General features: G+C 49.0%; 7 protein-coding genes across 7 annotated transcripts; all 7 read right to left on the reverse strand.

The window, feature by feature from the left end:
• Window positions 1-472: 472 nt before the first annotated feature.
• On the reverse strand, window positions 473-2329 carry Aud_003131 (NUDIX hydrolase; the record flags this gene model as incomplete). The annotated part of the gene is made up of 5 exons (XM_043288088.1): window positions 473-801; window positions 1063-1449; window positions 1628-1654; window positions 1760-1916; window positions 2210-2329. 5 exons carry the CDS (start codon window positions 2327-2329, stop codon window positions 473-475), a joined length of 1020 nt encoding a protein of 339 aa, XP_043144023.1.
• Window positions 2330-6885: 4556 nt separating this feature from the next.
• Window positions 6886-8710, reverse strand: Aud_003132 (MRS7 family protein; the record flags this gene model as incomplete). Its single annotated transcript, XM_043288089.1, has 3 exons — window positions 6886-7965; window positions 8030-8565; window positions 8647-8710. The coding sequence occupies 3 exons, from the start codon at window positions 8708-8710 to the stop codon at window positions 6886-6888; spliced, it is 1680 nt and encodes a 559-aa protein (XP_043144024.1).
• A 697-nt stretch (window positions 8711-9407) lies between these two features.
• On the reverse strand, window positions 9408-11153 carry Aud_003133 (glycerophosphocholine acyltransferase; the record flags this gene model as incomplete). The annotated part of the gene is made up of 2 exons (XM_043288090.1): window positions 9408-10158; window positions 10219-11153. 2 exons carry the CDS (start codon window positions 11151-11153, stop codon window positions 9408-9410), a joined length of 1686 nt encoding a protein of 561 aa, XP_043144025.1.
• A 1157-nt stretch (window positions 11154-12310) lies between these two features.
• Window positions 12311-13126, reverse strand: Aud_003134 (uncharacterized protein; the record flags this gene model as incomplete). Its single annotated transcript, XM_043288091.1, has 1 exon — window positions 12311-13126. One exon carries the CDS (start codon window positions 13124-13126, stop codon window positions 12311-12313), a length of 816 nt encoding a protein of 271 aa, XP_043144026.1.
• A 509-nt stretch (window positions 13127-13635) lies between these two features.
• Window positions 13636-15213, reverse strand: Aud_003135 (DUF2841 domain-containing protein; the record flags this gene model as incomplete). Its single annotated transcript, XM_043288092.1, has 5 exons — window positions 13636-13976; window positions 14034-14219; window positions 14303-14806; window positions 14854-15073; window positions 15130-15213. The coding sequence occupies 5 exons, from the start codon at window positions 15211-15213 to the stop codon at window positions 13636-13638; spliced, it is 1335 nt and encodes a 444-aa protein (XP_043144027.1).
• Window positions 15214-20263: 5050 nt separating this feature from the next.
• Aud_003136 (cohesin subunit SMC1) lies at window positions 20264-24316 on the reverse strand (the record flags this gene model as incomplete). Its single annotated transcript, XM_043288093.1, has 6 exons — window positions 20264-20281; window positions 20337-20703; window positions 20763-21070; window positions 21121-24085; window positions 24142-24235; window positions 24286-24316. 6 exons carry the CDS (start codon window positions 24314-24316, stop codon window positions 20264-20266), a joined length of 3783 nt encoding a protein of 1260 aa, XP_043144028.1.
• A 478-nt stretch (window positions 24317-24794) lies between these two features.
• Window positions 24795-25646, reverse strand: Aud_003137 (uncharacterized protein; the record flags this gene model as incomplete). The annotated part of the gene is made up of 1 exon (XM_043288094.1): window positions 24795-25646. One exon carries the CDS (start codon window positions 25644-25646, stop codon window positions 24795-24797), a length of 852 nt encoding a protein of 283 aa, XP_043144029.1.
• Between the last annotated feature and the right edge of the window lie 94 nt (window positions 25647-25740).

A 25740-nucleotide genomic window follows, 5' to 3' on the forward strand; every position in this document is an offset into this window, starting at 1 on the left:
AGGTCAATCATGCAGCCGCGCAGATTGCGAGTTATGTGCAGGATAATCAGCATCATCACCAGCAAACAGCCTCATGGACTGTCGCGAGGGGTGACATGCCAACGCAAGGGATGCCCAGTTTACTGTTTTGTCGTCCTGCCTCTGCACTGCCTTCCTGTCCGTCATCATCATGACATGTTTTAGTTAACTTTCAACGGTGAAAGATAAGAAAAGTATCTTTAGATTGAGTGAAACATTTCTGAGTAGGTAGGACAGTACTCATAGAGACCCTCAATGCGGATTGGAGTACAAACTACTCCATACGACTAGGTACTATGTACTATGTACTTGCGGGATGAGTGCTTAAGCTCAGGTACTAACGGTAGTGTTGTGTACTAGCAGTCTACATTATGTACCTGGGTTCCCAGATGCCCAACCTCGTGAACCACTAATCAGGTACCTGGAGAAGTCGACACGTCTAATTACTCTAAACCTAACTAAGTTTGGCTGCCTTTTGCATCGTCTCTGGCGTGAGTTCGTCCGTGGCTTTACGAACGGCACTTAGACGGCCCATCTTTCGGAGATTGGAGATCATCGCTTCATCGCCAAAGTGGCTGTTGTGCTCGAATTCCGGGTCCTCGCCATATGCCACTCGCGCGACATCGACCAGAATGCGGGCTGTCATGCCAAACACCCGGTAGCGAGTCACCTCGCCTGATTTTTCTTTCTCCTCTAGCTCATCTGCAGCCCGTTTCTGCATCCGGCTGCTGCTGCGCGGTTTGACGACCGACCGGCTGTTGATGGGGACAAAGAACTGATGCACTGAGAGTGGGTCAGTGACAGTCGAGAATCAGACAAATGCCGGAAAAAAAAGCAAAAATCAATCAACCGACGATCTTGTGTTTCTGTTTTCTTTGTCATTTCCTTCTGCTTGATTCCTTTTTTTGACTTTTTCTTTATTTCATTGAAATTCAACCCGGTTCAACTGACGGTACACCGCCTGTCAAACAATGTACTCTACGGAGTACAGGAGTAAGGTACAGCATTGGTACCCAATTGCAAACGGAGGACAGTGCCACTTACTTCTCCAATTGGACTGATGCCATCCGGTCCAAGACCCCTTATACCATTCTGTTGGGTCCTCGGTGCCCCAGTCATCCGCATCTCTCATGCGTAGAAAGTTGTGAAACGGCGCCGTAAAGACGGCCGCCACCTCTCTGGCATCCAGCCTGGGAATCAGCGACACCTCTGGGTCCGCATTCTCGCCCGTCCCTTCGTCATACGAATGGAGCAGCGCCACGCAAGGGCGGACAACCACCTCCGTTCGAGCAAGATTAGCCGGGAACTCGCAGAGATGCTCAACGCTGAACGGCCGGGGAAATGACTGGTTGAGATCAGGCAACCCTATCTCTTCACGTGCCTCGCGGCGTGCCGTCTGGAATGCGGTTTCTTCCAGCGTATCCGCCCGTCCTGGGAAGCGTGGTGTGAGTGCTTGATATTTTGGCTTTGGAGTTTTGTTTTCACAATCGCATTCTTGGGTTTTTGAGTTTTCAAATGATGATAGATGATATATCATATGCAGTGGGATATCTTCATTCCTCCGAATCTTGAATTCCTTCTTGACCGCAAATTGGAGCACTCCACTCACCTCCAGGTAAAGCTGCTTGGCCAGCATCTGTAGAAATAGCGGTATGAGTAGATCATCCTCCTCATCATCTTGTCATGATATGATCATCGACACCTCGACATTCATTCCCTGGAGCATTATTAGAGTACTCACACGAACTCAGTGTCTTCGCCCGAATGGTCAACACAACCCTCAGATCCCCCTTGGCATCCGCATAGAGTAGCACTAGAACCGCCGCTCGACGCGACAATGGCACAAGTCCATAATTCGTCGGCGGTGGCCGATACTGTCTTAGACGATCGATCGCTCTCTGTTCAACGCAATCGTAGTAGCGGTGCTGGTTAGCCAAGATACATCATCAACGTCGTCGTCGTCGTCATCACCGATTTCGCGCGGGCCATTGATAGGCCAGTCCCCAAAGCAAAACAAGGGCGGCGACAGCCGTAGACCTCGAAATGAAATGAGACCATTTATCGCACTCTGAAACATCCACATACCCATCCCTCATGCAGCCCGCTGAAAAGAGCCAGAACGGGAAGACCGGTGCAGTAACGCGCGATTAAATCGAGCTTGCCTTCGAGTTTCAAAATTAAAAGGACGTACCTGTGAAACCGGATTCAAACGAGGCATCTTCTCCCTTGCAGGTGCGGGCTGTGACGCAAGTCTCCTGCTGGTGCTGGTGCTGAAGCCACGGTTTATCGCGGGCAATTGGAGTCTTCGCATAATATGCAGGGATATGAGCGATTACGGCGCTTAGCTTTGTTTTATATCGTCACGACATGAACTATGATCTGGTTCTTTAATATTGGCGTGGAGATGGGTGGTGCTCCATTGCCGTTGCCGAGGTTAGTAGTGGATCGTCTGGGGTCCTGGTCTGGAATAAGTCCTGGGTTCCCGGGGTAGAACCACCAGCCTTGAACTATCTTAGTAGTATATGTATGTTTTTAATGACTACCGTAGTAGAGATATCTGAAGATAATAATATCTTCTTTCTAGGATAATATACCTTAGTTAACAATTCGATTTCTTAACAATTTGATTTCTCGACTAGTAAGCTTGGCAGGGTAATAATACTGAGCACCTTTACATAGTAATTTGTATGGCAGCTTACTTCGATTAATTTCAACTCCTAAGAATCGAATATTGAAGCTATTCAGACTGGATATCTCCCCAGGCCAGGTCCCTGATATCTTGCCTGTAAGAGATAGTACCCTTTGCTCAATGGCCCTTCCAATTACGGTTGTCGTTGCCTGTTCGGCCCTCCTGATATTCATTACCACCTTCTAGATCAACGACCTCCTGAATATTGCGTATAAGACGCTCAATCCACTGCTGAATATGCTCCTGCGGAAGGTGTGTGGTAGATGCGCATCCACCATTTTTCCTGGAACATCAACCGTCTCGGTAAATAAGGTAAGCAGTAGATCCAGAACTCAAGTTGCACGATCTGGATGAGCGTACGCGGGGATCCTGAGTGGAGCGTCATGCATTCTGACCAGAGGTCGCATAATCGCATTATTCAATTGCATCTTTCGCTGCTGGGTTAGCTTAATTGATAGAACGATGTTGCTACTAGCAGCGAACAGACGCATGACCTTGACTGCTTTCGACTGGCCTTGCCGATGACACCTAGCATAAGCTTGTCTTTCGCAACTTTCGTTCCACCAGATTTCGCACTGTATCACAATGGATCCAGTTTGCAAATTCAGGCCGATGCTGCCACACCCGCCGGTGACTAAAAGTATTCTCCCTTCGGCTTTGAACTTTTGCTGAGCTGCGGCTTTCGTTCCCTTGTCCATTGTGCCGTCCAATCGCAGGTAGTCAATTTGTAGGACCTCCTTTAAAACCCTGGCACTGATGTCCAGGAATTCGAGGAAAGCTGAAAAGATGACGATCTTTTCTTCTGGAAAACTTCTGAGGGCGCATGTCACAAATTTGAGAAGTGACTTCACTCTCGATGATTCCAATAGCTGTGCTAAATTGCATCTATCTAGTCTCTGAAGCCAAGTTTTTCGATTTTTTGGCGACTCGGAATTGAGCATGTCAATAAGATGCACAGCTATATCTCAGGCTCATCTTCGATCTCAATAGATGGCATGGCCTCATCTGAGGATGTAGGTTGTTCACACAACATGTTGTGTGCAGCATACAGCTGCGCCCGCACAGCAAAGCCCAACGCTTCGCCGATATCAACGTGACCCGTATTCCCTTTCGTTCTGTTCTAAATCGTGTTTCTGACTTTTTCGAACTTTGTTGTATATTCCAGAACAAGGTTCTTCTCGGTATCGTCAAGCTCAAAAATGGCATCCTTTAGCTGTATACCGGGCAGCTCCAAGGATGAGGAAGGTCTTGCGACGACAATAGCAAGTAGAAAGCGTTGTAATGCTATCACGCCTGGTTCTGCAGAATCACTGGACCTATTTTTCACCGGTGGGAAAGAGAATCCTCGAGTAAATCTCTCTTTCGTAGTAAATGGGTGACCACGCAACATGGTTACCGGGTTATCTATATCGGTCCATTACATTTGTCGTTTCTCTTGCAGGCGAATGATATCTCCATTCTTCTTTCTTTCTTGTCTCCCTTCCGTGGGTTTGGAAAGCCCTATTGCTATTCTTATTAGTAAATATACCTGTAATCTAACCATGGGGAGAATTTACCTCCTTTATGGGAGCAGTAATTGGGTTGCCATCCATATCTACTGCAGACTTTGCTGCTAAATCACGTTTCTCATCAAAAAGACTGCGGAGCGCTACTACCTGGAAGCCCTAGCTTCCGAAACTGGCCTGTAAACACGCAAGATGTCCATAGACATATGAGTTAGCTGCATAAACTTATCAGTAGTCTCAAGCGTCAGCTGCAAAGTGCGTGAGAGTGGTGTAGATGACATGAATACCCAGCAGACGGCAAATAGCGGCGATTCCCATCAAAGGCAAAGTTTTACCCATCCTTATAGAGTCTGAATCTGTTCGCCTGGAGCCAGTACCTGAAGGCTAGGGCTCAGGTTAAGGTCCAGGCCTTGTAGTAGTAATGAGCCTCCCTAGCTTTGGGAAGGCAACATGATAGTGCTTCATATGTTAGTAGCAAAATACAGGAAGTTCTCTCTGGGCGTCATATGAGTAGCTGCCATAAAGCATTAGATAATGGCTGTTACTCCACAGCATATGGTAATAGACTTACTGGATTTGGTTCTTTTGATGGACTACTGAGCCATTTAAAAATCTTCCAGCTTGGCTGCATACTCTCAGTACCCTCTTGTCTTGAGATCTTCAGTGATTGTCGTGAGGAGGTCCCCCAGGCTTTAACTAACTATTGGTGAGAGTAATGTGGTGAATGCACCATTTTAAACAATTTTTATCAAGTATATAGGGATAGTCTTTCCCTTAAGGCTGGTGGAACCAGCTTTCTTTGTAAATCAATTTGTTTGCTATTGATCCATCCCGCAGCTGGACTTCATTCTAATACCAATGGTTTATCCTAGATGTCGTCGACTAAGCCTCATTGCATGCACTTGGTGAAAATGGGAATACATACCTGGTGTTTTAGGGAAAGACTTTGGTATTGTTAATCCACATTGCAGATTCGGGAGTTGAGTAGAGTCTGTATTGGTGGTTATACTGGTCGACGGTACTGACTTTCCTGTGTCATATTAGCCCTAGTGATGCGGCAATCCAAAACGAGTAAATACCTATTGTCTTGGAAAAAACCCTAAAGAATACAAAGGTAAAGAAGCTGCACGTCGGCAATTGAGACAATCCTCGTAGCACATTCCTTTCCAGAAGGGATATCCTTGCTCAAAACTGTTCCAGACAACATAATGGTTGCTGTCCGATACAGTGCTTTGACCGCACTATAAAAAGCACCGTCTGTTCTCTTGTTCGTGTGACATTCGTCCAGTACAACTCTCTTGATGGGACTTCCGATCATGACCCAGAAACCCGACAGCGAAGAACTCACTGGCCGCACTGGTGCTGGGCCATCTCCCTCGCATCTCCCTGAATCATAAGAATTAGCTAAGCTCTATGATTCGTATCATCATATGTTTCCTTTGCACATACTTCTAACTCGTTAGGAGAGAGCAGATATGGTCCCCTTGGTGGCATTCTGTAAGGAAGTTGGCAATTTGCGTCCGCTCTGAAAGGCTCATATGGAATTGACCTGATCTTTTCAATAAGAGACCTGAGAATGCCCTGTTCTTTCTCTTCGATGGAAGACATGGTGGAGACACTGGCTCTGCGGCGGTGTCAGTCCTGGTGTTCACTGAATTGTTTCTTATCAATGCTAGTAGTCCTATGGTGTAAAAGCTCACCTGCTCCAAGAAGAATCAAAGAAGAAGAATCAAAGAAGAAGAATCAAAGAAGAAGAATCAAAGAAGAAGAATCAATTATCTGCATCATCCAGGACAGCGCGCAAGCTGTTAAGCTGATAGTGAAATTACTAATGTTAGATGAGTTGCAAACAGATCAGTGAGGTGAGGGAGGTGAGGGTGGTAAGCAATGGCTTAGCAATTCATTCACTCTCACTATCTTCTGCCTCATCACCATCTTTGTCACATGGCGAGCCGCCCCAGCAGAACAACAATCTATGCGGTATGAAGCTATGCAGAGGTCTTAATTCAGATTGAGTGAGGTAAACAACCAACAAAGGAGTGAGCGCTTTGGATTATATATTTATTGACAAATGATAGAGTGAAACAATTATATACCATCCTATTCATTTGCCTGAGAACTGTAGGTTGCATGATTTACTCGAACTCCAACTGACACCCTACTTCAATCAGCGGCAGTTAGGTGCGAGATGCTCACCATAATGCGCCAGATTCAACTTTGGCATGCATCCATTGCATCCATGTAGGCTTACATCATTCTCAAAAGTCAATGAATTTAACCAAAAAGAAAAAGAAAAAGAAAGGTAGAGAGTGGGCATTAATAGAATCATAGGGCAGAACAACCCAGTGGTCCAATGTGAAAGGAACCCTCTCCCCGATGCCAAACCTCCGTCGAATTTCCTGATATCTATCGAGACAATACATTACAAATAATCAAATTCATGAATAGAATAAAGATGGTAAGCGGAGGAGAGTAGTCCGACCAAGAGAAAGGACATCAGAGACACCGAATAAGAAGTCTATCGTGAGTGGAAAATAAAACATGGTGGAAGTGGTAGAGAGCGCCTGCGGAAAATCAGACGAAAATGCAAGTCTATTCGTTTGGGAGATTTATCATCTCAGGTCGAAAGCGAGGCGAGGGGATATAGAAGGAGAAACATCTGCCGGCGACACTCTATTGAGAGGAACCTCCCTTCTTCTCGTCCTTGTCCTTGGCAGCCAGCTCTTCTGACTGTGTCAGCTCGGCCTTGTCGCCTTCCTTCTCAGCCTCAACAGCCTCATTGGATTGCTTCTCATGGCTGTTCGACGTCTCAAACTTCGCGTCCTCTGTTTCGTCGATGTCCTCAATGTCCTTGGGGGTCGAAACGCCCTTCTCTTCGTGCTTGCTGTTCTGCTCGTTTTCCTCCTCGATGAGCTCTTGCTGTTCCTTGATGACCTCAAGACGCTGCTTGTTGGTGGCGGCGCCCTCAGCATTATGGACCTCGAGCTCAATTTCGTGGAACAACTCTTCAGGGATGCTAGACAGCACAGACTGGAGCGCTTCAATCTGAGACGCCATCTCTGCCTCCTTGCCGCCCTGCGCATATGCATACGCGTTGCTCAGCACCAGAAGGGTGGACGGAACGCCTTGCTTGAGACGCAGATCCAGCCACATCGCCAGGTCTTCCCGCAGGCGAGCAGGAGAAATACCATGCGTACGAATGCCACGTGAGGCACAAGCCATCTGCAGTTCAGGCACAGAAAGGGACTCCACCCCCTCGTAGAAAATCGCGCGGTCATCACGCTTAATCTGACGCATACGGTGCCGAATGTTGTACCGGAGCATGGCGTCCGTACCGAACGAATTCAGGTTCATGTATTTGCAAATGGCGACAAGCTGAGGGCGGGACAGATTGTCCAGGGTCAAGTCATCCTTGAAGATCTTGCAAACCTTGATCACGTCGTCGGTCGAGGGGGTTTCCCCAGTGGTTCTAATCTTCTTGAAGAACTCTGCGAATTCCTCGTTCCTGACAGCGGCGGGAGTCACCGGGAGACCACTCTCTCGGAGAGTATTCTTCAAAAAGGTCGAAACCTCTTTCCGGGTTGAGCTCAAACTAAGAGCCTTCTTCTCGCGCGCTTTCTGGCCCTCGTAGGTGCTAGGCAGCAGGTTGGGGAACAGCTTCAAGGCAACGGGAAGTAGCAGTTCGGCGAAGGGGATAATGATGAACATCGAGAATGGGATCAATCGGCCAAGATCTTTCACCGTTCGTTGAAGCTAGATGTTCTATGCGTAAGTTGAATCCACTAACGCTACTTCGCAAGGGTAGCAAAACACCTACCTGTCGGTGCTCTCTCCGGCTGAGCTCATATCCAGCAGCCATCTTCAATGCCAGTCGCGAACTGATCCTAACTTCGGTAGCAAGAAGCTTTGTACCATCCCAGTAGTGCTGAACCTCCTTCTTAATCTTCTGCCCAATCGTCAACTTCTTCTGCTCCTTCTTCGCCTCAGTCACTTTCTTCTCATCATCCGCCAGCGTCTTCTTCGCCGCTTCCAGCTCGGCGCGTTTTTGTGCATCTACGCTGTTCTCCGACGCAAGAGGCATCTCTGGCTTGGGAGCGACCTGCGTGCTCCCGTTGTCAGCCGCAAGTCGCGACGCATCTTCCTTGAGAATGGGCTTCTTGGCCTGTTCGGCGCTAAAGCCTGGTGGCAAGGGGTTGGAGGGCGAAGATGTCGAGGTAGAAGTTTCTGTGGCATAGCCGCGCTGATGGGAGACCAAGATCGCAATGGTCTGTAGGTGTGTTGGGAACCCCCGTCCGTTGAACCGGAGATTTGCGGCCGATGCAGCGCCCAGGGCGCCGTTATACCGGGGTCGGACTATTGGTAACGACCATCATTAGACACGATAAATATCCTCCAAGTATAAGACGGCTAAAAGAGCATAAAATGTCGACTTACCGATCAAACTGGGGCGTACAGAATTGGTGCGCATAAGTCTGGCCGATCTCATGGTGACGGACATTGCGGAAGTCTAGGGGCATGAAATGCTCGGGGTGACGAGCGAGTATAGCAGACGGGCGCAGCAATCTTGGAGAGAGTTGTATTCCTGATCGCTTAATGGTCTCAACCGTGCAGAAGAAAAAGTACTATGACACTCAAGAGTTTGAAGTAATGATGTCGTTGAGAACTCTCCAGAGGGCCATGCAAGAAGATGTGGTTGCTTCACGTGATCACAGCGGATTTCGGGGTTTATTTTCGCTGGCTCGGAGTTTATCAAATCCCATTGAGATTATGGAAACAAGCTCTCTACTTTACTGGCATCGGCCGCTCTTATGGTGGATCATTATTACGTATTAATCTCAAGTTGCTCCATATTCTGAAATTAGTAACAACCTAGTAGACCATGATGTTCATAGCAGTCATAATCAACGCAATACATTCGCCACTGAAATCACAGAAACCAGCTGAAAGGAAATTCGTGCAATTTGTGGAATCAAATCAACCGCAATCATCAACATTCTAGATCATATGGGCATGAAGTGTATGAATATAGGCAAGTCGCAGAGACAAAAGAATGACTAAGGCAGGGTATCATCAAGAGCAAGACAAAAACAACCGATGACCAATCCCAAAGCATTGCTAGAGCATAGGTAAACTAACAGTAGACAGACTCGAGGAGATAAAAGAGCGTTCCCAAAACTGGGTAGGCGATATGGATTCTACTTTCTCTCTCGCGTAATCGCAGCGTCCGCAAAATTGGAGCCATCTATGGCAGTCGACACCGCACTGGCGTCAAGCGGAGGGATCTGGTCGAGACTTGACTTGTCGCATTCCTTGTGCGCAGACGGTGAGTCATTGAGGACGCCAGCCCCTGCGGAAGACGGGTTGTTCAAGATCGGCAGCGTCGGGCTGGTCATACCAGCCGGAGAGGCCTGCCAGCGGGCAACGTCTTTCTTCAGCTCTTCCAGCTCCTTCTGGAACCGTTTGCCAAAGATGTCAATGTAGTAAGTGGCGCCATTATGGATACTCCAAATGAATAGGGCAGTCAAGAAAACACCGCTGGCCCACCGGTAACGGAACCAGAGGGGACAAGGAATCATGGTCAGAACCGCATAAAGGTATTGAATCATCATAAAGGCAGGTGCTTGCAATGATTCGGGAAGACTGATCACACACTTCCCAATCCAGGTCTTTGCGTAGGACTTGCGAAGCCACGTGAAGCTGGTAGGACGCCCAGCGGCGATCTTCTCGGCACGACGCACGGTAATGAAAAAATGATAGGTCAGCTGCCAGATCATGTAAGGCACGGTTGCCCACAGCATCATGGAAAGGAGAGAATAGTGGTTGGGAGAGCCAGGTTTGCTAAACTTGACGTCGTAGACCGCCGGAAATCTCTCTTGCAGCATTTTCGCAGGAGTGAGATGGACGAGACAGTGTAAGGTAACTGGTGGCATGATGTGAATGAAGAGACTGCACATGAGAAACGTCAGCAAATGCTCCTCTGCTAGGAAATTTCTCAACGGCACCTACCTGACGACCTTGTCCATGCTGTGGAAGACCATGGAGTTTCGCCACATTGCAATAGCAACGGCATTGTTTCCAAAAGTGAGGCAGAAGGTGCTGATAAAAAGTCTCTTGGACCTCGGGAAAACCCATATACTGAGCATGCAAAGCATGTTGACAAAGTAGCAAAGATCGGCAAGGAAATAATGATATCCCTTTTTGTGGTATCCATAGTATCGTATCGGCATGAAATAGGCCAACTGCGCGCTGAACCAGATATAAAAGTATTCCGGGTAGGCTCCGATGAGGTAGCCGCTGATGAAGATATTGAGAACACCCGCGATGAACGAAACCTTCTCGCGTAGTGTCACCGTGGCCGTGGCACTCCACTGCTTCTCCAGCCGCTTGACACCGTCACTCATCCGACGGCGATATTTAGCCAACTGCTCATCGGCTGTAGGAATCCGCCGCTTCCATTCTCCGACCACTCGATCCTTTGCGTTCATTGAAGTAGACTTCAGCTTTTCGCGCTGCTTTCGGACCTTCTCTCTCTGCGCATTGATCGCCTGTTGCCATTTCTCGAGTTTCTGAGAGAGTGAAAGGTTGTCAAGCAAGTCAAACACGGTGAGTTTATCTAGCGGCGGAAACGTCTCCCAATCATCCTGATATGAGAAAGAAGGATTTCGCGACAGCCTAGGAGGAGAGGCTGGCGGCGAATATGAGCGATTGGAGGAGTTGGCATATTCATCCGTGTCATAGAAGGCATCCATATCTTCCACTGCCACGGGTTGCAACACAGGAGAGTCATGCACGCCCGTCGTCCGGTTCGTCTTTCCGTCTTGATCACCGTCGAGTCCGACGCCCTCCATGATGAGTTTTTGTTGGAACGAGAAGATTGTAGGGCCTTCCCGGCTGTGAGGGTAGGGACGACTAAGAAAGCGGCCGAAAGTTAGCATCACCATGTTGCTTCGAACTCAGATGCCGTCCCCCAACAAGGTATGAGAGAGCTCGAATACGTAGGCTTAATTAAACCAAGTGACTCCTGGAATGCTGGAAGCATCAAGAGTCTGGAAGTCTTATCGATAGGACGGGCTAATATAACAAGGTAGGCTGAGGACTCACAAGGCAAAAACAACGAATCTTCGTCCAATGAAGATTGGGACTGTTATCCAATGGTCAAATGCGCCAGTCTCCTTCAAAATTCAGGGCGCGTGATACCATGCAAGAGTCAACTGTACTGCCGAACGCAACAACGTGCGGAGAAAGGATGTGGAAAAGTCGGCTCGGGAGGACCGTGGTGTTGAGAAAAGGCCCGTTGGGAAGTTGAAGCTCGACGTGTGCTTGAAGTGACGTCTCTGGTTGGCTGTGGCTGATTTGCTACTCCCAAGGTCCGGCTTTTGATGCTCCCTGGGATCTGGGGCATGATCTGCTCAGCCAGCCAATAAGCTTCAGCCACAGAACCCCCCTTGCCACTTCCGATGATTTGCTGCCTGAGGTGTGAGACTGTCCGTCGATACCCTACACTCTGCTCTGTGTCCATTCGCATTGTTATCTAACATGCAGGTTATTCTTTCCGTTTTATAGGACGAATAAGACGTGATATTATTATTATTGGAGATTTGCAACCACATGAAGATAACAAAACCCTCTCACTTGAAGGAAGAATGCGTGCAGTAGATCCACAATATTAGCAAGAATAGATTGAGGATGCCTCTTAAGTATTGATATCTATTTGCAAGCCAGTCACACTGTCCGTCACCGGAGATCCTTCGAGATTATTTGCTGAACTAGGTTCATGCACTTCTCTATATGCAGGCTACAAGACGCCAGATGGATCTTCTTTGAAGAAAGTAAAAATCTAAAAACCAGTTGAGCCGTGTTCGGATGGAGACATGGCGGCAGCCATACATCGCAAGGATCAATGACTTCCAATTTGCAGGTCTATGCTGTCCTAGCCTTTGTACATCTAATGTACCTCTCACGACAGTTCGTCAGCTATATGGCTTAGAGCAGCAGCATGGAATTCACATCATAGTCCGAATGCATACGCTGAGTTGTAATGGTGCGGTATTAGCACGCCCAGAATGTTCGGGTCCATCATGAAATCACCCTCCCCGGCTTAGAGATGCTCTTCAACAGTACTGGAGAGAAAAGGCATGAATATATGATAATCCAGGTCAAGCTCCCAATACCACGTTTCATCCTCTAGTTCTTTCCTTGCCTCCATCACCAACTGCTTCTGCAGCTCACCCATCAAGGACTGGCCGACAACCGCAACCTTTGCAACTTGCCGAAACAGGCGTGCCACAGCCACTATATGTAGAGAGCCAGCTCGAGTGTCGCCACATATGACCAAACGCTGTGCGCAGGCCCAAGATATCATGATACGAACTGAGGTAAGCAAAGGAAGCCCGGAGAGAATGAGATCGACGCTCTGGCGATGCTCACGCATGTATTCGGTGAAGTACGGAGTATAGGCGATGTGCATGATGCGGTGCTTGGGGAGATGGTTGGGAGTTTTTGAAGGATCAGAGTATCTCAAAGTGTAGCCCCATCCAAGAGCGGCGAACGCAAAACGGCTGAAAAGGACCTGCTGCGCCTCATCAAACATCTGTTTGCTCGTGGTTAAAATATTCATGTACACGCCATTTGAGTCTCGCCAGACGGTGCGGCCACGGATATAATATGTCGACTTTAACGATTCTCCAAAAATGATGACTTCACGGTCTAACCAGTAATTATCGGTGCTCGAAATAGCCCTGCAGAGGATTTCGCTGCGAATTTCGAAAGGGAGGTCGAGGAGGCGAAATGGAGTCGACACGACTGCGTGACTTGAATCTGTCTTCTGTGAATCCTTGCAAGAGGAAAGGGCTTGAGAATAGTGTTTCAGAAAGTAAGGACCCTCCTGAATCCAGACTTTCCGGTTCAAGTCCATAGTGCGAGAGAAGGTTGGGAACTCTGACCACATGCTTCTCTATGGACTTGATAAATTTGCTGGTTCTGCTTCTGAAATTTGGTCGTCAGACGAACGGTGAATGCTGGACCTCGCGGTCTGGCAGTTGAGAGATCTAGTGTACACTGACCCAGGGCACTCGCAGCTGGTCTGGTAACAATACAGGGAGCAAGAACTTTCCAATTTCCTGACAATGAGTCAGTTTTGTGAATGGGACAGTGTACATTATTTCACCAGAACACAGCAATGGCCTAAGAACGGCTCATTTGCTCAGAACGCTATGAGCTAATTGATATGCAACAGTGAAGATTCAACAAAGGGAATAACACAAATGAAAGATACGCCCACGCGCATTATTAACAGAATACCAAGGGGACGGCCAGCGATAAGGAAAGTCGCAGGGACAGGCTGTTGAGGAGGTCAGAGACGGGCTCAGATTCAGGTTACAGGCGAGATTTCACGGGAACGGACCTTCCTATAACAGGTTCCAGTCAGTTTGACGAGATACTAAATGGTACATTTGTCGCAGAGGTTCCATGGCTCCACAATATCGAATGCTGAGCATAGAAACTCGGCAAAGAATTGGAGGCAGTCGAAGAAGGCGCTGCATGGGCATCCCGTGCCTGCGTTTGCTCACTGGAATTGATGGATGGATCCATACCCTTTGAGAGAGATGATAGTCCGCTCTCAACTGAGCTTTTGCGGCTGATGGACACTGGGGACAAAGGCAAGTAATCCGCGTCAGCGATGTGCTTCTCGTTCACGTTCACTACTGCCGGCTCGATTCCCTCTGGCAGATGCTTTGAGGAGACATAGATAACGGTATCACCGCCTGTTGGGTCATTAACGATCAGCCTGATACCACTGGTTCGTTAGAGTCCGAACATACTGATTTTTCCGCTCAAATAGAGTTCCTCGATTTCGCGGACATCATAAATCTCGTCCAAGATGAACAGGCGCTGAGGCGGTGCAATTTGGCGGTGCACATCCTGCCCGGCCTCTCGGAGCTTTTGCGCGGTGATTGCATTGCTTTCCCTCAATTCGCAGAGAATGTGCATAAGAAGTCGAATTCTCTCTAGAAGGGCCAAAGAGTTAGCGACTACTGACCTCAACTGAATCCACAAAAGAGCACGCGAGGGAAGAACGCGATTGACACACCATGCTTGAGGAGGTGATCTGGCTCCTTGTGCTGAACGCCTGTAGGCCACCATTTGGGCTTGGTCAATTCAGGGTCCAACTTCTGGCAAGGTCCTCCCATCACTGTCCTGCGGCCATTGTACGGGTGATTGACTTGCTTCCGAGGTTCCACCAACTTGACAAACGCCTTTGCAATCACCCTGCAATTGAGCTGTTGAAGATTTTCAAAAGCTTTTTCGTAGAACTGGCGCAGCACATCGGTCTGTCCTACGCGAATCGGTGTCCGTTTGGCTGCCCCATCAGTCGAATCTGAATCTGAATCACCACCCATCTCCGAGCTTGTGCGCTTCCTGTTCCTCCGCGGGCGCTTATTCTGCAAAGTCTGGAATTCGCAAGGGATGAGCCTGGGATGCCTCGGTGGGCCATGCTGGAACCACGCTTGGCTGGATTGTAGATCCAGTCCGGCATTAAACATGAAGGACTGCCTTTCCGGAAGTTCAGCATGTGCTGCTCCAATCGTCGCGGCTGGTAATACACACGGCTAGTCAGCAATTATAATGTCGGGGTCTTACGTGCGTTCTCACCGGACGGGAAATTCTGCATGTTTGGCTGCCAATCGGTAGTCACAGCTCTGACAAAGCTCTGCTTGAGATCTTCGGTAAAAATGGCCCTTTCACAGCCTGCAAGGGATGTAGAGACATTCACACCGAGCTCGCCATTGTTGTCTATATAGATCATGGCAAAGTGGGGAAAAGGGCAGCTGGATGCCCGTGGCATTGGGCAGTGGCTCTCCTTTGAATATCACGTTAGTGGGTTGTCCTGTTGTTGCGACAAAGCGTCATGCATACCGTTGGCCCTTGCTGGCCCGTCATGCTATCATAGGGCAACATCTGATGATGCTCCTGCGCCCCTGGCTGAGCTGTTGGATCCATTGCGCAAATCGAGCTTGGGGTACAAAAGATGCGTTAAGGTACCAATGCCGGCTGAAGCAAATGCCGTTGGAGGCCAGATGGTGAGTCCTCCAGGAAGGACGTATGTGATCCGAGATTTGACAGTTTGTGACAACTCCAAAGAATCTGCCGGACAATGGGCTTGGGCTACGTTATATAACCGAATGGCCAATTGCAGTGTGGAAAAAAGTACCCCTATTGAAGAACTGGTCAACGAAGCATCCCATGTGAGCTTTTAGAATTTCACTATCACTGACGGCTTCGGTGGCGGGATTCAACATGGAGCCTAATGTAATACAGACAGATACATGCAGAAATGACACTATGGACTGTACAAAAAGGTGCGATTGACGCATGGCCGCCATTATTTTAGGCAGATGGGGCATTGATACATACCTTCTGGTACGGAATCGGGTTTTAACGCCTCTCATGACACCAATCACCGAATGAGGACAAAAGGACGCTTGCTATTTACGAGCTATCCCCATCGGGGAATCAACAAGTCGCCTCCTAAGCATGAAGATCACCCAGGACTAAAAGTCTGTGACCGTACAGCGCCTTTCCAGCTAGATGGAAGCTCTGTCAATGGTGCTACCAAGCGCGTCGATGGACCGCCCCCAAAAAAAGCAATAGCAACTAATGATCTAGGGTCAGTTTAAGGCCGGGGAAGCTAGCTTAGAGTTAGCCTGCGGCCTGAGAAGTCAGGGCACATCCTAGCAGGGAGTAGCGATTCCCTTTTTTGTCCGATCCGAACCATGTCCGAGGATTGGGTCCGTTATCCGTCTAATCAAATTGCTGACCACCTTTGTCATCAGAGTCGTCCTTCTGGCACGGCACTGAGTTTCATGACGCCTCTGAGATCACAGATGTAATAGGGTCACCCAGGGCCATGTCCTGATGCACACCAAGGCTTTAGGAACACAGCAGCGACGTGCTCGCCTTCAATGCACAAACGATTTTATTCAATTCGCTCCCGGAAAAAGATGCCCGTCCCAGTGACCAGAATGAAGAACTTGTAGCTTGGACTTCGGTGGCAATCAATGTCCGCCGACGGAGCCTGCTGTATCTGCGCCATCTAGATAGCCTGTGGGGACAGTTGTCTGGCACCATCAATCACAGATAGTTCCCACCGAATCAAAGAGCGGAGTCAACGTATCAGTTTTCTGTCGTCGGCTGTCCAAACCATGCGCGTCAGTGCAGCTACATGGAAGTTGTTGTCTAACGTAGGCCTCAGCTATTGGTCAATGCTCGCGCATTCGATGGTTATCCGCTGGCTTTGCTCAATACCTTCCAACTCCTTTATCGGCAGCAACTCTCTGGGCTTTCTTTTTCAATCGAGCCGTGGAGAGTTGCCGGAATGCAGAGTCCAGACGCCAGACGACAGAATGGCTGCCTGAAGAGCTATCGCTTTGGTCGCCTGGGGACAACCTTCGAGGTCGAGAAAGGTTGGGCTTGGAGCACGGACAGTCTGAAGCAGAGTGCATTAGCGCCCTTTTCTTCAAAGGCTTTAGCTCCTTCCACAAGTATCCACACAGATCTTCGGGACCCTTGGTATTTGGATAAGCTGCGTGGACTGACTGGATACCCTTTGACCTCCCGGAACAGCAGCCATGGGCAGGACGTATAGAGAGGTAAACCGGCGTCTGTTCCACCAGTGGGTCCGATTCCTATGATCGAATCAGCATCGCTTTACCCTTCTCGAAGCAGCTCCCGTTTGACTACTCACTAGAGACAACGCTTGCTGAATGCAGTTGGAGCTGACATTCTAACACTCGTACTAACTTAAAGGATGATACAGTAATTTGACCGACCGCTGATCCTCCAGCCCTTACTGAGCCAGACCAGATTTCTCGGAACTAGACTTTCACTGCTGAAGAAGGTTTGTGCCTGGTTCCTGCTAGTGGTCTATCTATCGCTATCATTCAAGAAAACCATAGCCCTGACCCATCGCGTTTCAGCTGACATTCGCAAGTCCATGTCCCGTTCTATGGTAGGCAAAAACAGTTCCTTGTCCTGTGATAAGGAAGGGTTTCGACAGGATTGCTCCATTCCGGCGGATAGTACAACCACCAACCACTATTGGATATGGCTGTATGTTCTCGGCGATCAAGTTGGGACCTGATCCGCCGGAGACTCAGAACCGACTGCATGGACGATTGCCTCGAAGGGCCGAAACCAACAAAAGCCAGCACAGTTCTAAGTTCCGAGAATGCAAACTGCGGAGTGCGGACAGGCCTCTCCGTATGCGAGGCGAAGTGACATGTTACATCACCATTGATGGTCTTGTTATGCAGCTCGCGCCACTGGCAAGAAAAAGAAGAGAGATAAAAACGTACCTATCAACCTGAGAAAAAAAAGTAAACAAGAAAACAGTCATGGCTCCCTTGCTTTTTTGCGGGGAAAAGTGGACTCCTTTTTTTCCCTTTCTCTCTTTTTTTCTTGTTTCCTCGCCCTCGTCCACTAGTCAACATCACATTGAAAAAATGCCTCTATCCATCAACTTTCTACCAGGTAACACACTGAGTTTACTTGTGGCTGCTGTCAGAAACCCTTTCTGTGTTGAGATTATCCATGCAATGTCAGCTGCTCCAATTTCTGGAACAGCTGCATGTGGCAACTGGTGGCTGCTGTCTGGACTCCGCTCGACAACTTCAAGCCTCTCTGTCAGTTCCAGGCCTTATGGGCTTGGAGCGAAGGGCAATCGCCCTGCAAGCGGTGAGATTTCTTCCGCTAACTAATACCCAAGTAAACCTGATATGCTTTCGTTGGCTATTCTGCGAGCGAAATGATCCTTCTCGCGGGGTCTCTGCTCATGGCGCTGCTGCAGGAGGTCTTCAATTGACTGCATAAATGTCTGAGCACTTGCAGCAATCGAGATATTATTTGGCCTGCATGTTGATTGGATGACAATGATGCATCTTCACACGGCATCGTTTTGCCGTTGTTGAAGACAAAATATTTTTGGCGATCCGCCCGGGTATGGGGGGCAGATACAATGCTCCATCTGATGATCAACTATCTATGTCTCTCACCGACAATTCAATGCTAATCATAGCCAGCATACGGATTGCTCATGGCGTACATCCGCTGTCTGCCGACCATCGGTTGATGTGCCGCTCTAATGACGCTCGCCATTGACGTTGAGAATAGTCTTCTGAAAGCGTGGTGACTGGCTTCTCAATATGCGCATCCTACAAATGCCACACATCCGTCAATGCAACTTGTTTTTCTGCGTGCGTCCATTCGCTCCACCTCCTATGGAGTACAAAGCCAATAGCGCTTTATTCTGTGTACGGAATTGGAGCCTGGGTAACCTGAACAGTTCACTAGACCTCGGCGACTGACTCGCGTGATAAACTTTTTGAGCGATCACTGACAGCGTTTGTAAGGAATCAAATTCTTTCTGGGACTCACCCTACACCTTGGGGCTACGGATGCTCAATGGCCTTGAACTTTTGGACTGCGCCATACCGTGACCGGAAGAGGAAATACAAAGATTTCTCAGATCGAAAGGATCATCTACCTGCGGAGTCATCGAAGCATGATTTGCCATAGCAGCTATGAGTTTTTGGATCAAGTTCCCTGCTCCTATACTATAACAGAGGTGATGATCTCTGGACAAGTCCATATCCATCCCGATCTCAGAATTCTTCGATCATTACTGTCATTACTGGCGGGGAAGGACAATCTCAAACAATAACAATAGTTGGTCGGAGCCTATTCTACATATCGATGTTTGAAGTCCTCGTGACTTGAAACAGCTCTTTCTTAAGGTTTGCAGCCAGGGCCGCGGATGCGTCATGCATGGATTGCCTGGAAATGACTCTCTGCAGGCATGCCTCTGCCGTGAGGCCGAGTCACCATAGATACAGTGCACGACAACAGCTCTCGAAGGCGGCAATCCAGCCTCCACAAATCCATCATTACCCAGCTCGACAGGCTCGTCAGTACATCCCGGATCGAGCCGGCAACCTGTTCTTCAACTCGTAAAGCACAGCTAGCCTTTCCAGATGATCCCGCAACTCTGTCCCTCTTCCATCACCTAGCACTGCACCACCGTACCCGAAGACAATCTTCCTTGGGATAACTGGTGACCAGAAATGATCGACCCTTTGTTATCATGGCCTCCCCCCATTCTGTTTCCGTAGCAAGGGGACTTGTCCATCTTAATCGCACGGGACGGACCGATAACTGAGCCCTTGTGCGCGTACTACTGCACTGCCGCTACCAAGCATACAAGGATAACCCCCAACAAGCAGCTTCAAAGGAATTGAAAAAGCTCTTAGCTTCCCATTTTAGCACTTCTCTCGCCATAGCCATATCGTAAGCAGATTGAGGAGGTGCTGTCCTCCCAACCTTCGTTGACAGACGTCCCATTATTCTTCAACTTATTGATTCTTCTGCGTGTCACAGCAGGCGATGTGGCGTCCCCCCTTGTAATTATAAATGCAAACCCCCTAATGCCCACTGGTAAATCAGAGAAACTTGCGCCAACCACTTGTGATATGCGGTAGGCAGTTCTCCAGAATGAACAGTCGACGCGCCTGTGCTAAGTTGTGGCGCAGGTCCATATTTGGCGTGCGGCTTGACCTCACGTCATACTGCATTCAAGCCATACTTCTCAGTAACTGCCTACAGCGGAGGTGGATGTGGTCAGTACCTGCGGACTCGGGTGGCTCTTGCAAAAGTACTACGAGGTAGTCTATGTTGTGGTGTTTATATTCTGTTTGAGAATGTTGAGCAGAATAATCTACCGTGCCTCTGGGGTAATGCCCCTCTTCTGCCAACTTACAAGAAACGTAAAGTCAAAGGCGAAGTTTATTCCATTGATTATCATATGATGCCTTTGTCATTAACCTTCCCGCCATCCATCGCGACTGTTTGGAAAAGAAGAAACTCATAGCCATCAAGGGATATAACAAAGTAGATAGAGGAAAAAAAGGGAGAAGGAGAAGCGCTATTCTACAAGGCCATGGGAAGTAACCGGATCATACTCCTGCGAGGCAGGCTTAATTGAGGTATAGAAATCAATCTAGTTATATTTTCGGAGCTGCGGGAGAGGTCAGTACCCGAATTGGCGGCTCTAAGAATGAAGGCAAACTTACATCAAGCGTCAAGGATTTACTGCTGTTTTCAGACTGGTCTCGGTAGATACCGACCAATGCTTCACTGTTCTGGAACAGTCCAGTCTTCAAGCTGATGACGATGAACTGCATGCCAGGAGCCGCATGGTCGTGGATATAGTTGGCGATGCGAGCCACATTGGTATTGTCAAGGGCAGCGTCAACCTCGTCCAGCACGAAGAAGGGCGATGGCTGGTAAGAATGGATGGCGAAGAGCAGAGCCAGCGCAGCCATAGTCTTCTCACCACCGGATAGGTGCTCCATGTCCCGGAAACGCTTGAGGGGAGGCATGGCATGATATTTGATACCATCGAGGTATGGCTCGTCAGAGTCCTCAATGTCCAAGTACCTGTGGTTCAAGATTCAGTTAGGTGCAACAAACATAATATCTGCAGAACAAAAACTTACGCCTGCCCTCCCAACGGATAATTGGCACTGCGAGTCAGCTCACGGTAGATGGGGCCAATTTGCTCCGAGATGTGAGAGAACGCCTTGTTGAAGAGATCTGATCGCTTTCGCATCACCTCCTCAAAATCTTCTTTGGCCTTCCGAGCCCGTTTGCGTGCCTCATCAAAGTCCTTCTCAGTGCTTCGCAGTTTGTTTTCAACGCTTTCTAGACGCTCCATTGCACGTGTATTCGGCGCCATCTTGTCCAACTCGCTGTTGAGAGTTTTGATCCTGTCGAGCAGTTCCTCTTCTACCTTTTCGTCGCCCTCCTGTTTCTGATTAGTTCATATTCGATGTGAGCCGGTGCGATAGTACTTACCTCCTTGAGGGTCTCTCCTAGCGAGTCAAAATCGACTTCAATACCATAGTCTTGCACTATACCGCTTCTGTCATTGGCATCCTCATCAACGTCCATTGCATCAGGGTCGGCTGTCTGAACAATGTCATCGATAGGCAGCTGGTCAAGCGATTTAGAGTTTTCCGTGAGAGGTATGTTGATATCCTCGAGTTTGCAGCGCCTTAGGACAGTATATCGGCCGGACGAGTTACGTTGGATTTCGGCCTCCAAGGCGCTAACATTCTTTAGGATGCCTTCAACGTCCTTGCTGCGTTTCTGAAGTTCCCGGCGCTGCCGTGCGAGGTTCTCCGCTGATTGCGCATAAGCCTCCTTTTGCTCCTGCAGTCGCTCCCTAAGGACATCCAGCTCAGCATTGTATTCATCCAGCTGATTCCGGATTTGCTCTTGTTCGGCTTTGAGTTCCTCGATTAGACTCTCATCCCGTTCATGCTGTGCCTGAAGGCTGGCAATCCTATCATTCGTCGCCTGAAGTCGTTGCCTCTCGAAGCTGAGTTGATTCTCAATCCTGCTTTTCTGCGTCGTAAACTCGAGTTTCTTCTGAGCGGCCTCCTCTTGCAAAGACCCTTGTTGGACCTCGTATTCACGAATGTTAGCGTAACCAAGGCGCTTGCAGAATTTGCGGTAGATTTCGTCCTCAATGCTGCTGACAGCCTCTTGCGACTGGGCGATGGTCTGGTCGAGTTCCTCAAGAGCTTCCTGGCGCTCCATGTATTTTGGTCTCAAGTCTTCGAGCTGGCGCTTCACAAAATCTAATTCCGTGCGCTTGCTCTTGAGGTTTCTTTCGAGAGCCTTGAGCTCCTCTTGCGCGTAGGCTAGGCGCTGCTCCAAACCCACCAATTCACCTTGCAAAGTCTCTTCTTCAGTGCCTCTGCGATGGCCCTTTGGCAGATTGGCGAGGTCGGCCATCAGTTTGTCCTTGAGTTTGTGAAGATTCTCAACCTCGGAATCCTCCCATCGCTTTGAGTTCTGTTGGGGGCCTCTACCACCAGTCATCAACCCCCCCTTGTGGATCACAGTTCCATCGAGTGTGACGGCTTTTGCGTCTACGTTCCTCTCATAGCAAAGGTACTTGGCTGTCGCCAAATCATCACAGACAATGGCGTTTCCACAAGCATAGCTGATGGCCCTTGCAACGGAGTCGTCGTAGTCTACCGTTTCAATAGCTGGTCGCATTCCTCGGTGAATGCCTTTCAGATTTGAGTTGAAGGCTTTGACTTGGATGGTCTCCAGAGGGATAAAGGTTGCCTGGCCCGCTCTCTGATCTCGGAGGTGCTGGATGCACTCCTTGGCAGTCTTCTCATTATCGACGACGATGGCGTCGAAGTGACGACCCAGGACCGTGCTGACGGCTTCGGCATACTTCTTCTGCTTAGGTCTGCAAAGATCACTGACACGGCCCTTCACACCAGGAAAGATGCGCTTCAAAGTCGAGATCAGCTCCTTAGCTCTTAGTTCCCTCTCTGTTTGCTTCTTGCCATCGTCAGCCTCAAGAAGCTTTTTCAAGACGACCTGGACTTTCTCCTCAAGCTCTGTCCTCATCTGAGAGATGCGCAAGCGCTCCGAGGTAAGCGCATTCAATTCCTTCTTCTTGCGGTCAATCTCCTTAGAAGTGGTCTTGACCGTGTCGTTCAAAGCTGACTTGCGCTCCGTCAAGGTCTGCGTATCAGTTTCTAAGCTCTTGAGCTGCCACTCAGTTGAGTCAAACTTGCTCTTCAAACTGTTGTAGGCCTCGGCTTCCGTCTTTCTCTGACGCCTTAGATTGTCGAGATTGAGTTGCTCCGCAGACGATCGCTTGCTGACTTCCTCTTTGAGCATTTTGTACTCCTGCTGGTCAGATTCGCTCAGTCGACCGCCCTGTTTGCTCATTGTCTTATGCCATTCGGCCTCCCATTGAGCCTGGGCTTTCTCGACGACTTTGAGGTCCTTCTCCAATTGTTTCACATTGGCCGCCTGAGAATCCCGTTCCTTGCCAATTTCGGCAATCCGAGAGGCAAACCTCTCTACCTTCTTCCTGGTGATATCAACCTTCTCGTCCACAGGGACCAAGGCGTTGGTCGCCTCTTCGATATCTTTCTCCTTCTTGATAATATTCCTCTCTGCCTTGGCCACATCTCTGCCAACCTTCGCATGTTCTACCTTGGCGTTCTCAACATTTCTCTCGTATTTCTCCACTCCACGACGATATTCCTTGAGTTCCTCTTGGTACTTCTGAATATCCGCGCTGGACGCGTCAATCAAACGCTGGAAATGGAAAAGCTTCCAGAGAATGTGAGTGATCTCGGCCTGATCACGTTCCTCTGCCTTCCTAGCATAGTTTTCGGCCTCACGCTTTTGCTCCTGGTATTGCTTAATTTCAGAATTGATACCTCTCCGTCGGTTGAGCTGGATAGTCTGCTGCTCCGCAGCCTCCTCAGCTTCCGCCTTAAGACGTTCGTATTCAGCTTTGTATTCAAGACTTCCGGAAATCTGCTCAATCAACCGTGTCAAGTCCTTGGGGGACTGCGAAGCAATCGCCTCAACGTCACCCTGGAAGACGAGGAAATTGCGCGCTTTGATCAGAATATTTTCCGCCTCGAGAGCCTCGTTGTATTGTTGCGCAGTCACGATGCGATTATTGATTCGGTATTCGCTAACGCCGGAGCTTGTGATCGACCGTCGCCATTGCTGCTCCTCGCCCGCATCATCCTCGTACACGGCCATGACCCATGCGGATTTTGGATCATTCGATCCACTAGGATCCTGCGATTCCTCCCCGTCCACGCCGTTTTCGTTTGGCTCTTCTCCGTTCGGTACCGCATCAGTAGCGTTGCCATCGGCGTCGACTTTGGATGTGCGCAGGACACGGCCACGGTAGACGAGATCGCGTAGGTTCGTAGACCGCAGATGTGAGGATTTTATTCCCAAGACGAAAGAAATTGCATCCATCCTAAATCTCGTCAGCGCGGAAATGGACACTGCGACGGACGGTTATATGATACGCACGAGTTGGACTTGCCAGACCCATTAGGTCCGATAATGGATGTGAAGTAGGCATCCCCAAACAGCAAAACATGATGTCCCTTGTAGGATTTGAAATCTAAGGAATGGTTAGCACTACTCGCCGACGAGTGATTGGTTAGCCCGTACTGAAAAGCTCAAGGCGAATAAGTTTCCCCATCTTGCGATAAGGCAGCCGCTGTCTCGCGACTGCAGAAGCAAAATTGAAGTCACAAAACGGGAATGAAGACGCCCGCGCCGATTCACTCAGCAATATAGCTGCAGCGATGGAGCAGCGACTGACAGCAGTGTTTGGATGACCCCGCGCGATAGTTGGCTATCATGGAGTCGCGTCTCGGAGCCCAAGGACGCGCTGCCGCTGCACGGGCGGCAGATCACGTGCTGTATGCCTCCCGTCTCAACCACTACGAAATGAAAGCTTCACCTCTTTGTTTATTATCATTTAACTTCTCATTCGAATTCTAATTTACATCTATATACAAAGGATCTTCGGCGCAAACATTCCTGATGGCAGAATGCCAAGAAAGCACCTCGACGCGCTATTCAAGGCTTGAAAGCAGAAGCGAAAAGTTATGTAGTTAAACATTTGAGAAGGGAGACAACCCTGAGAACGCCTTTCCTCGTCACGCGGAAATACTCTAATAGCTTCTGATGCTCACCGGGTTCCCAATCACCAGAAAATCCTCGGAGATGTACCCGGCTGAATCCATTCGGAAAACACCTTTTTGACCCTCGACTTCCAAGAGGATGATATCCTCCTGTGTAAAGAGCTGTCGGACAGATCGGAAACCCTTCCAGAAGACCTGGCTCATCTTTGTCAAAGGCGCTCTGTAGATGCTCACCTTAGCTGGTTGAGCATTTGGAGTCGTCTGTGGGTTGAGCGATTCAGGGGAGACGACCAGACGCCGAGAAAAGGCTATCTGGCGAGGTAGGGCATCAAACTGGTACGGCTTTCGGAAAGGAATCATGCTTCGAACGGTGAAGCGAAGGTATGTCTTGCCATTCAAATGAATGGCATTAACGGCCTTGATCAACCGCGCAGTTTTGACAATGAAGACTGTTCCCATAACACTCATCATGACACAAATGCCACCAAATAGACTCTTTTGCCACATCGGCAGAGCTACAACTGGGTCTCCGAACACGATGGTCGAGTTGTAGACCGAGTAGGCCAAACAGAATGCTGCGATACCGTAAGCACCCAACACATAGAAGCGATGTGATGGTGCCTTAAAAAGTAATAAGTCGCCCTCTTTCGCAACCTTCCTTTCTAGTTTACCGAATCCCTCGGGTCGTCTCCCCGCAAACTTGAGCGTTTCTTGCGAGGGTTTTGAAGGATTACGGGGCGCCGTGGGCTTGACAACAGCTTTTGCCCGAGGAGCACAAGAAGAGAAATATCTCCATGTCGGTGACGACTGGGGACCTAGTAATAACGGTGTCCTAGGACATTGTTGTGCGAATGCCCGAAAGGCAAATGACCTGGGAATCATTGTAGTGCCTATAATCTGAAAAGCAATCACATCACGTTAGCGGAGAGCTCCTGTAACGAGAACCAAGCAATTAGAAAGATGCTATTAGCACGGC

The sequence above is a fragment of the Aspergillus udagawae genome (genome assembly GCF_001078395.1).
Source record: "Aspergillus udagawae IFM 46973 DNA, scaffold_2, whole genome shotgun sequence".
In the NCBI taxonomy this organism is placed as follows: domain Eukaryota; kingdom Fungi; phylum Ascomycota; class Eurotiomycetes; order Eurotiales; family Aspergillaceae; genus Aspergillus; species Aspergillus udagawae.